General features: G+C 38.0%; 1 protein-coding gene across 1 annotated transcript in view; it reads right to left on the bottom strand.

The window, feature by feature from the left end:
• The window catches only part of LOC117336269 (arylsulfatase I-like), a 34,782-nt gene that overhangs the window by 5,282 nt on the left and 17,260 nt on the right, over nucleotides 1-12,240 (bottom strand). Inside the window, exons 3-13 of the mRNA XM_033896748.1 lie at nucleotides 11,165-11,216; nucleotides 10,219-10,322; nucleotides 8,673-8,779; nucleotides 8,221-8,285; nucleotides 7,227-7,331; nucleotides 4,362-4,425; nucleotides 3,499-3,596; nucleotides 3,067-3,206; nucleotides 2,396-2,457; nucleotides 1,272-1,386; nucleotides 587-900 (exon numbers count right to left, since the gene is read on the bottom strand). Of these exons, the coding sequence (XP_033752639.1) occupies nucleotides 587-900; nucleotides 1,272-1,386; nucleotides 2,396-2,457; nucleotides 3,067-3,206; nucleotides 3,499-3,596; nucleotides 4,362-4,425; nucleotides 7,227-7,331; nucleotides 8,221-8,285; nucleotides 8,673-8,779; nucleotides 10,219-10,322; nucleotides 11,165-11,216 (1,226 nt within the window). The remainder of the gene's footprint in view (nucleotides 1-586; nucleotides 901-1,271; nucleotides 1,387-2,395; nucleotides 2,458-3,066; nucleotides 3,207-3,498; nucleotides 3,597-4,361; nucleotides 4,426-7,226; nucleotides 7,332-8,220; nucleotides 8,286-8,672; nucleotides 8,780-10,218; nucleotides 10,323-11,164; nucleotides 11,217-12,240) is intronic.

The raw sequence follows: 12,240 nt of genomic DNA, 5'->3' as shown, positions 1-12,240 counted from the left end.
AGTATAATAATGTAATACCAAATAATTCATATTAACAGTCCCAGTTTATAACATATAACCAGTATAATAATGTAATACCAAATAATTCATATTAACAGTCCCAGTTTATAACATACAATGTATAACCAGTATAATAATGTAATACCAAATAATTCATATTAACAGTCCCAGTTTATAACATATAACCAGTATTTCATGCTTGCCGTAAAAGAATACAGTTACAAAATGTTTACAAAATGTTTGGACTGCAATAAACTAGCGCAGCCTGTTCGAAATGTGTCCAGATAATATTGGTGAACATTTGGACTGTCGGTATACCAGTGATGTCTGCTCGAAATATGTCTAGATAGTGTAATATAATCTATATTTCATTATTTCCTTACATTAACGGTTTTTAATACACTGTATAATGTAGAACTACATTTGTATTTTGGATAATCGACCTTATCAGCCAATGTCCGACATCAGTCCTTGCGGCCATTGGTCCACAGTGCCTGATATCGAGACTCTGGGATAATGAGGGATACGATATCAACATTTAATGTATATACATAAGTACATAACGTCAGTGACTTTTTCTACTTACTCCTGATGTCAAACATTTGGTATTTTGGGAAAATGAACTTCCTCATCGATTTCCTTTCCTCTTGTAGACAATGTTTTTGCAGTTTCTTGTAGCGGTACTTTTTCCAGTTAACACCGGTCACCCTTCCGAACATCCAAGAAAAGTATCCTTTGACTTTCTTCATCGCCTTATTGAGACCGCGGTATTTGAAAAAGTCCTCTTCTTCTTCGTCGTCCATTTCCTTGAACTTGGTACATTTAGCTGGTCCCTTTGGGATCCGATACCAGTCATTGTATTTTCCGGGACTTCCCTGGATCAGCTTGTAATCTCCATATCTAAAAACGGCCAGTCAAAATGATAATGTGATACCAATTGGTTGATTTGTTTAGTAAAACCTGAAACTAAAAGACAAAAAAATACTGAATGTTTTCAACCCTCAATCAAACAAACTCGAAAACGGTTATTTTCATTTCAGAAAGAACCCATTCTGCCAACAATCATTCGAACGTTAACAGAATTGGTCGAGAAGTTGCGATCGGCTTGTTTGTACACTGCTGATTTGGCGATTGTTTTTCAGACGCTGAAATGTTCTTGCGAAGAAATGTTTAAAAATTATAGTAAGATTTATCCAAGAATGTCGAAAAATTCCCAAATCGCAACAATAAACTATCAATGAATTACTGTTGAAAGTCACGTGACACTGTACCTAATGGCGGCCACCGTTAAGCCACTACTGGAGTCAATGTTGTAGACAAACTCCTTCCGTCGGGACGGCTTTCCCTTCAGCATAGGCCACTGGTTCATACCATCTATATCCATCCCTGTAATATCAAACGTAGAGGGTAATACAATGTGGATAATACAATGTGGATAATACCATGTGGATAATACCATGTGGATAATACCATGTGGATAAAGTCATGTGGATTATACCATGTGGATAATACAATGTGGGTAATACTATATGGATACTACAATGTGGATAATAACATGTGGATAATACCATGTGAATAATACCATGTGGATAATACCATGTGGATAATACCATGTGGATAAAACAATGTGGGTAATACTATATGGATACTACAATGTGGATAATAACATGTGGATAATACCATGTGAATAATACCATGTGGATATGTGGATACTACAATGTGGATAATACCATGTGGATAAAACAATGTGGGTAATACTATATGGATACTACAATGTGGATAATAACATGTGGATAATACCATGTGAATAATACCATGTGGATAATACCATGTGGATAATACCATGTGGATAAAACAATGTGGGTAATACTATATGGATACTACAATGTGGATAATAACATGTGGATAATACCAAGTGGATAAAGTCATGTTGATTATACAATGTGGATAATAATATATGGATACTACAATGTAGATTAAACCATGTGGATAACACTATATGGATACTACAATGTGGATAATACCATGTGGATAATGCCATGTGACATATGCCATGTTGGTAATACACTGTGGATAAAACTATGTGGAGAGTACAATGTGGATAAAGTCATGTAAATAATGCCATGTGGACAATACCATGTGGATAATGCTATGTGGGGAACCCTCTCCGTTACATCTTACTACAATGGTTTCGATATTGTACAATAAAAAGGACTGAAGGTAGAATGTCCTACTATCTCACTTGTGTATTCGAGCTTCACAAAACTAACCATTTATGGTTTGATTTTTTAACGGCGGGACACTCGACCGTAATATTTGTTTTCAATTTTATATTTTTATTGCCCCCAATACTGTCACCACATACAGAAAAACAATAACATCCTGGATGTATCACCTTTTGTTTTCACACCAGCCGCCGCCAGAAGTGTGGGAAACCAATCGACTGCATGGAACAATCTGAAAGAAAGGGAGTAGTGAGGCTTTATTTAGTCTTTACTTTTTCTTTGGTGTTAAGTGATTCAGAACACAATGTTTCATTATAGTGCCTCTGTTCTTCTTTTGTACTATAAATACAACACTATAGTTTAAAATAAAATAAAAGAAGTTTATAATTGCATACGAGAAAGGCGTAAAGGCGACACCAATAACAGAAAACAAAGCACATACAGAGGGAACAGATGGGAAAGAAAAGGAAAAAAAACACGAATGCAGTTATTTGATAAAATATCTTGTTTTTGAACGTCCTCGCAACAGCCTGGGTTATATGAGAACGGGTGTCAATGAGACACAAAGAGTAAGGAAACAAAGTAAAGAAACTCAGAGGATAGAAAAAAAAGATTTAAGATCCCAAGTGTTGCAATGTGAAAAGAAGATATTCTTTTGGTCTCTTCAATGTCCCCTAACTAGAAGACACAGAAGTAAAACCCCAATTCTTCAGGGGGCCACGTCAGTTCCATGTGATGAAAGTGATGTAGCGAAGGAAGAAAATAATGTTTTGCCTCTTCAGTGTCCTATAAGCTGAAGGCACAGAGGAGAATTCCCGGTTTTTAAGGAGGTTCAACCTACCCATCGTGAATAATGCTCTTCCGCTTCTGGTATTTCTTGGCGAGTACAAAGGACACTGCCCGAGTACCACCCTCCCATAGTGTGGTTTTGGAGCCCCTCAGAGGAAGGTTGTTTCCAGCTACGTGGGCAGCTCCTCCATTCTATAACATATTTATCACATAAAAGGTATAAAAGTCTTTACAATGATATTGCTGTCAAACTGTGTTCGTCTATTTTATGGTATAGTTCTTTCCTTGCTTTTTAGATCAGTTTTAAAACTTAGTTATTTAATCATAATGATAGCATCAAACACTTGGTAAATTTAGCTTACATACTTCTGAATGTGTTACTTTTATGCTCTAGATAACCAAAGAAAAATAATTTCCCTACGAAATATCAACTTTCATCTTTTAAAAGTGCAATAGCATTATACAAATTGCATACAATACTCACATCAGTTGTGAAGACAATGATTGAGTTCTGTAGGTATTTATACTTTTTAAGGGCAGCTATAACTGTTCCTATAGCAGAATCCATAGCGGTTACCATCCCTGTGAAAGAATGTCATGTCATCAATACAACCGGTATTTCAGTTTGCCTCGCATTGAGATTTCTGTATCTCATTATTCAATTAGTCAAACGCCATCATTTCCCGACAACCGCACCCAGCTCTTTTTAGCACGCACCATATCCATCTCATAATTAACTTATACGTAAACTCGAGATGAATCCTGAGCACTTAATGAAAGCCTGTATTTTTTGGTCATTCCGTCTTCAACAATATTTAATGCCAGCGAAAAAACTGGCGAATATCTCTTTCTAATAAGATACCAAAGCCAACCAGCTTTTTTTTAAGTGTTAGGTGTTCTGAGTTTCGTATATCGACTTTCCCTTACATCAAAGAAATTACAGTGCTGCCTCACTGAAGCATACTACTTAAGACCCAGAGAAGGCCGTCCTATAAGACTGAATCGCTAGCTATGCGTTGTTCATTACAGCGTTCCTCGCCCATGTAAACCTGAACTCAGTAAACTGAAAGATTTGTATAAATAACATCAACATAATTATATATTTAATAATAGGTTTTTTTCGGAATACTTACTTCTGGCGTTGAATTTTAAATCAGTGTCACATGTTTATATTCTGTATATCATTACACGTTGAGAAGTCAATGCTGCATCTGATCATGTTATTACAATTACTTTTTAACAATCGCGCCGTTAAAACGTGTTTTCAGCTATACTGAACTAATAATAAATATGTGCAAATAGATTTTAAATCTTTCATAAAAATATTAGATATAACAAGTAATTTACCATTATATATCCTCCGCTCCTTGTTCTTCACATTCTTGTACAGTGATTGGAATTTCTTTGGCACCTGGACATTTATAAGGATAAACATGATGTAAGTTAGCATTATTGTGGATATTTATTATCTCGTCTGTAATGAATTTATATAAGTAAAAATCATTTACCGAGACTTCGTAGAGTTTCTGTGAGATGCATGTTAGAGTTACCTCTCTTTAATACAAGTATGTCAGTCTTCTACTATGTTTAACTCGAACAGCGCCGGAAAATTGTGAATTACGTTAGACGGTAGAATCAGAGGAGCCTGACTATACCAATGAGTGTATATTTGAATATCATCAAATACTTCGAACACTGAATGTATATAAAATGTATACATGGGGTATATAGGATATATTTTAAAGTGATCATTAAAAAGATATATAATTATATAATGTAATGTCTTGAATTCAGTAATGCTGTCATTGGGACAATTTTCAGTGAAGATATTTCCGTATATTTAGGAATGTTATCCAAACTAGCTCCAGGTATATGTCCTAAATACACCGCATTTACGTTACCAGTATGGACGGATGATTAGTAGGAATACAGGGATCCTGACGTTTAGTGGAGTATGGACGGATGATTAGTATTAATACAGGGGATCCTGACCTGTAGTGGAGTATGGACGGATGATTAGTAGTAATACAGGGGATCCTGACCTGTAGTGGAGTATGGACGGATGATTAGTAGGAATACAGAGATCCTGACGTTTAGTGGGGTATGGACGGATGATTAGTAGGAATACAGGGGATCCTGACGTTTAGTGGAGTATGGACGGATGATTAGTAGGAATACAGGGGATCCTGACCTGTAGTGGAGTATGGACGGATGATTAGTAGGAATACAGGGGATCCTGACCTGTAGTAGAGTATGGACGGGTGATTAGTAGGAATACATGGGATCCTGTTCTGTAGTGGATTATGGACGGATGATTAGTAGGAATACAGGGATCCTGACCTGTAGTGGAGTATGGACGGATGATTAGTAGGAATACATTGGATCCTGACCTGTAGTGGAGTATGGACGGATACAGGGGATCCTGACCTGTAGTGGAGTATGGACGGGTGATTAGTAGGAATACAGGGGATCCTGACCTGTAGTGGAGTATGGACGGATGATTAGTAGGGATACATTGGATCCTGACCTGTAGTGGATTATGGACGGATGATTAGTAGGAATACATTGGATCCTGACCTGTAGTGGAGTATGGACGGATACAGGGGATCCTGACCTGTAGTGGAGTATGGACGGGTGATTAGTAGGGATACAGGGGATCCTGACCTGTAGTGGAGTATGGACGGATACAGGGGATCCTGACCTGTAGTGTAGTATGGACGGATGATTAGTAGGAATATAGGGGATCCTGACCTGTAGTGGAGTATGGACGGGTGATTAGTAGGGATACAGGGGATCCTGACCTGTAGTGGAGTATGGACGGATACAGGGGATCCTGACCTGTAGTGGAGTATGGACGGATACAGGGGATCCTGACCTGTAGTGTAGTATGGACGGATGATTAGTAGGGATACAGGGATCCTGACATCCTGACCTGTAGTGTAGTATGGACGGATGATTAGTAGGGATACAGGGATCCTGACCTGTAGTGGAGTATGGACGGATGATTAGTAGGGATACAGGGGATCCTGACCTGTAGTGGAGTATGGACGGATGATTAGTAGGAATACAGGGATCCTGACCTGTAGTGGAGTATGGACGGATGATTAGTAGGAATACATTGGATCCTGACCTGTAGTGGAGTATGGACGGATACAGGGGATCCTGACCTGTAGTGGAGTATGGACGGGTGATTAGTAGGAATACAGGGGATCCTGACCTGTAGTGGAGTATGGACGGATGATTAGTAGGGATACATTGGATCCTGACCTGTAGTGGATTATGGACGGATGATTAGTAGGAATACATTGGATCCTGACCTGTAGTGGAGTATGGACGGATACAGGGGATCCTGACCTGTAGTGGAGTATGGACGGGTGATTAGTAGGGATACAGGGGATCCTGACCTGTAGTGGAGTATGGACGGATACAGGGGATCCTGACCTGTAGTGTAGTATGGACGGATGATTAGTAGGAATATAGGGGATCCTGACCTGTAGTGGAGTATGGACGGATACAGGGGATCCTGACCTGTAGTGGAGTATGGACGGATACAGGGGATCCTGACCTGTAGTGGAGTATGGACGGATACAGGGGATCCTGACCTGTAGTGTAGTATGGACGGATGATTAGTAGGGATACAGGGATCCTGACCTGTAGTGGAGTATGGACGGATGATTAGTAGGGATACAGGGGATCCTGACCTGTAGTGGAGTATGGACGGATGATTAGTAGGAATACAGGGGATCCTGACCTGTAGTGGAGTATGGACGGATACAGGGGATCCTGACCTGTAGTGGAGTATGGACGGGTGATTAGTAGGGATACAGGGGATCCTGACCTGTAGTGGAGTATGGACGGGTGATTAGTAGGAATACAGGGGATCCTGACCTGTAGTGGAGTATGGACGGATACAGGGGATCCTGACCTGTAGTGGAGTATGGACGGGTGATTAGTAGGAATACAGGGGATCCTGACCTGTAGTGGAGTATGGACGGATGATTAGTAGGAATACAGGGGATCCTGACCTGTAGTGGAGTATGGACGGGTGATTAGTAGGAATACAGGGGATCCTGACCTGTAGTGGAGTATGGACGGATGATTAGTAGTAATACAGGGGATCCTGACCTGTAGTGGAGTATGGACGGATACAGGGGATCCTGACCTGTAGTGGAGTATGGACGGGTGATTAGTAGGAATACAGGGGATCCTGACCTGTAGTGGAGTATGGACGGACTGGAAGGACAGGTACATGAAGAGAGGTTTATCCGATTTCCGATTCTCCTGGATTACCTCCACGGCACGGTCCGCATAGGTTTTCTGAAGACGAAATGATAATAACTTAAATTAACATCAGAGTTATGAAAAAAACATTCAGGGGCACATACTTATTATCATTATCACTAACATGTCAATACAGCCAATAAATGGTGAGCGAAGAAAGGTACTGAACGAAAGAACATGAAACAAGCGAAATATGTAATGATATGTAGGTATATACACATATATAGTTTAACTAGATAAATGTGACTATTGTTAGTCTTATCTTAAGTTATAACCCGACGGCTTCCAGAGAGTTCATAATTTTGTATATGGGGCACACAAAATGTATGACATTATTTTATAGATTCATTAAAAAGCCGGACGATACAGCTGTCTACATAATAGTACCTGGGTATATGTGCAAAGGATAGTTTGAAAACCAAACAAAAGTGTCAAGCACCTTTCAATATGAATTGTTTATGGGGTTAACGGCATGATATGAAAACAAAACAAATAAAATAGCATCAAGCAGGTAAATAATGGGTATTGTATGATTTAATACTAAATTCTGAAGTTATTGGACTTTATCACAAGATTTGACTAACCATAGCCACTTTTTGATTTTTATACTTATCGTGAGTGTACCAATATATGTCTACATTTTTACATGTTTCGTTGTTTTATGTCATTTTGCCTCTTGCCCATTTTGCTTGTATTTTTAATCACTTTTTTTGGCCCTAATGATCTTTATAGTGTTGATGGGCCGTTAAGCATTTTAACTAACTAACTAAATTCTAATATGCGTGTATTATTACAATGACCAGGTGTACAAGTAGACATTGTAAGTGGAGAAATGGTACACCTTGGCGTCTAAAATCACTAAATCATTTAATTAAGATGTATCTATTATGCGCATTCCATTATTCCTATGTCTACAGGTACTTACCGTCGAATATTGTTTTCTCGGGGGATGGTAAACTGACGCGTTGAATCTGAAATCGTAACCATTTTCTGTAAGAAAAAAGGGGAAAATATTTTAGATAATTCCAAAATGAAGTTTAAAAGTACAGTAATGTCATACTAAAGGTAGCATTCGGCTTATTTCCAATGATTCACGTACTTCCTAAGATGTTTTTCTTATTGTTTCTATATATTAATTAAAACGACTGATATTATCTGTAATAATCTACGGACAGAATTAAAAGTGACAAAGAGTTTGGGGTAGACAGAATTGTGTTATCCCCCTGCATGATTGTACGCGGCCATGCACTCCCGGATCTTCTGTCTACTTAAGTGACATCGAAAATGACCACAATTTTACATTTGACACCACCTCAGCAGATTTTTAATTTAAAACAAAATAACTTTGTAAAATTGTTTCGTTATATCTACACCTACCTCTGGTATGTTTGTAGTAGTCCTGCGCCCCGGTGTAGAAGCCCAGGAAACTGTCGAAGCCCCTCTGTGTAGGAGTATACCGCCAGTTGCAAAACCCTAAGTGCCATCTGGATAAAAAGAATAATCTTTATGTCAAGGAATCTATACGAGACAATAACTGCAGAGGTCAGCGGTAACAAAATTACTACAGGTCAGCATTATAAGGCAAATGGCGTAACAAAGGTACATAGGATTGAGCTGGTGTGAAGCATAAATAACAAAGGTACATAGGATGGAGCTGTGTGTAAAACATATATATACGAAGGTCAATGAACTTCAATATTTACATGCAGTTAAGATGCGAAACCAGAACGAACACACTTGATACAATTACCATTGGTTTTGATTCAGAACTCTATAATTTGAAATAAACCAATGCTCATTGATATATTTATAAGTAATAAAAAACAATTGATTATTCGGAACTCAACCATCGTCTTTATTATTAACTTTAATATAAGTTTTTCTTCGTATTTTATCAGTTATCTTCATCGGTTATCTGACCCAATTTTCGGAATTCCCTATGCTAAACTACAATTAAAAGTATATTATATTTTAAATTACATCTCGATTTATTAATGACATGCGAGATTTTCGGTCGCTAACAATTCTTATCTAGAGCAATTTTATGTGGTTCCATCAACACAATTACAACGAAAAGACAATATTTAACAGTCTGGAAAACACTAATTAAGCAAATACATTTTGTTTGGTTTAAACCTGATATAAATGAGTGATTGACCCATTGCAGGTCAGTACCTCTGTCCATACGTGTGTAACAAGTGGTTAGAGGTATGATAATGAACTCATAAAACTGCTGAACCGATCTGACTGGGTCATGGCCGAATACCCGGCAGACTTCAATTTACTTACACATTTATCTACCGTCCATCTTAAAAGGTCACTGGCCTAAACTGTCCTACTGACTAAAACGACCTATCAGAGTACTAGACATTGTTTGTCGGGTCCCTTCTCGAGACGTTCGATGTCGCGTGACACCATTGACGTCATTGCTTCCCACCTTGTTTTCTGGGGGTCAATTCCTCCTTATACCAAGTATCAGTATTCTCTACCAGGTATATTACTACATGTATATGCAGATTGCGCATTTTTGTCCCGTAAATTGATTCAACAGTTTTGTATGAAAATCTTCCTATTGGCACCAAATAGTGAAATACATGTATTTGGATAAAAATTGCAACCAAGTTCAAAACTGAGGAAAAAGTTTTCTAGCTGATACCACTTCAAATCGGTTAAATCAAGCAAGGATGAAATTTTGAGGTTTAGATCAAGTACAACGTAGATCTTGCGATGACATCGACCGGTAAAATAAGGTCATGTATAAATAAATGACTTGATACCTATTTGACAAATTTTGGAATCAGCGATTTTCATAATAATTCATATTCAACACCAATAAGAAATCGCCAACATGTACTTCAGGAATCAGTGTTTATCAGCAGAAATAGGTTTTAGGACACACCAGTTACGAGTTTTCCAGACTTACTTTCCGATCATGTGCGTTGCATATCCCGCGTCCCGCAGTTTTTCCGGCAGTGTTGGATAGTTGGTGGGTAGATGTTTAGCTTCGGCAGGTCTGATGACACCATTCTGTCAGGTAACATATTATATTAACATCAGTGTACAGATCATAACAACAAACCTTACATAGAGTAACAAATATAGCCAATAGAAATGACGATAACAAATATTGGGTTTCAAATGGTAGCAACGCTTGAGCGTCATGGCAACAACAATCACAAAGTACAATCTATTTGGATAGTCATTAAAACAAAGGTCATACCAATCATTATTTACGACAGCAGTCTATACTCAATTATCACTTAACTACTGGGTCAGATTTGGTACCAAATCTACACCTAGATGTGTGTATTGCGATGTTATATAAAGGAGTATTGTATTTGAACACCACCAGATCAGAAGGACGTTCACACACAAAAATAAACAACCCCGTCGCACTCAAACTAAAATGTGAAAAGGTAAAAATCTCAAAATCACTGATATCATATTACGAGAACTGGCTGCAAAACACATTATATCATATTATAAAGTTCTTATGCATGAAATAATCAAATATAAACGACGTAGAAATTATATCGAGCAAACATTTCATGTCGGTACCGTTATAAAGGTATCGCGAGTCTGAATCTGGAGCATTCGTCATAAAATGCTTGACAGTAAAAAGTTGATCGCAGGCATAACAAAATGAGGATCTTCCTTCCGTAAAATATAAATGTGGGTTAGATATTATATGGCCGGTGCGCAAACGCGAGAGGACCTCTCTCAACGATTTGTTTTGGTTGTAAGGATATGTCGAGTTTCAACAGGTAGAAACCCTCGCCTCCTGTCTTACTTTATCATTGACACAGGCGCTTCTAGAAAAAAAATATTTATCTCAAAAATGGTGAATGGGTGGTTGTAATGACACTTACCTGTAGTCCGAAACGGAAAGGATATACTCCGGTGAGGATACTGCTCCGCGATCTGTAAGGAGTAAGGTGAATATTTTCATGAAAAGATTTAATTCGATATTGCATCAACAATGTATACCATTGGGAACTTGCCTGATATATAGCATTAGAGGGATGAGTAGTTTTTGTGAAGGCGAACATTTGATCTGTTATCAATCACGTTAGAGTCTAGTTAAGCAATACGGTTAACTTATATGGAGAATGAACAATTTAATATACATATACCAAAACGATGACCTGGTTAGGAGCAAGGACCCTGGTCCACTTACAGATCATACGATAGATATCACTGCTGACCAGAACACCTGACTGAGGTGGACAGGTCAGATACGGTCAAAGACAACGACACAAAGAATTCGTACTAAAAGCAATAGAGGGACAGGTGTTTTGTATCACTATTATTACATTATACTATTTTATCAGCCGCACTACAATAACTTTCTGACCAATACAAACTCAATTACGAAGAGATTTTCAGTCATAGAAATATATACATGTAGGTAATTCTGAAACAATAACATCTACAATGGATTGCATGTGGTTGCCGATTTTAATTTCCTCGATAACTACAAAAGTCACAGCCGATTTTGAACTGCTAGTTGTTGATTTAGTATTAGTGCCTATCAACACTGCGCAGGCCAGCAGGGTCAACGCATGGTGATTAAAGAAGCGAAACAACACAAACCAAGCAAATATGTAAACAGGTGTCGGTACACCCCCGAATAGATATCAAAATGATACATGTGGATGTGGCTATGGTAAGTCGCATCTTATGAAACAGACAGTTTTCAGATAATTTTAAAATTCTGGATGTATTAGCAGTTTCGAAACGAAACTTTAGAAATGAAATGCCGTTTGTTTAGAAAGTTATGTATAGAACGACAGAAATACAGAATGGTCTTCCATCACATACATATTCAAAATAATTTTATCCTGCTTGTAAAATCTCGTAAAACTGCAGTTTTATTTTTAAACAATATTTCAACACAACTAGACGAGCAGTACGTCAGATAAAATTGTAACCATATCTATAAGAA

Source organism: Pecten maximus, chromosome 10, assembly GCF_902652985.1.
Source record: "Pecten maximus chromosome 10, xPecMax1.1, whole genome shotgun sequence".
Lineage (NCBI taxonomy): Eukaryota > Metazoa > Mollusca > Bivalvia > Pectinida > Pectinidae > Pecten > Pecten maximus.
This window is presented reverse-complemented; position numbering and strand designations above follow the sequence as displayed.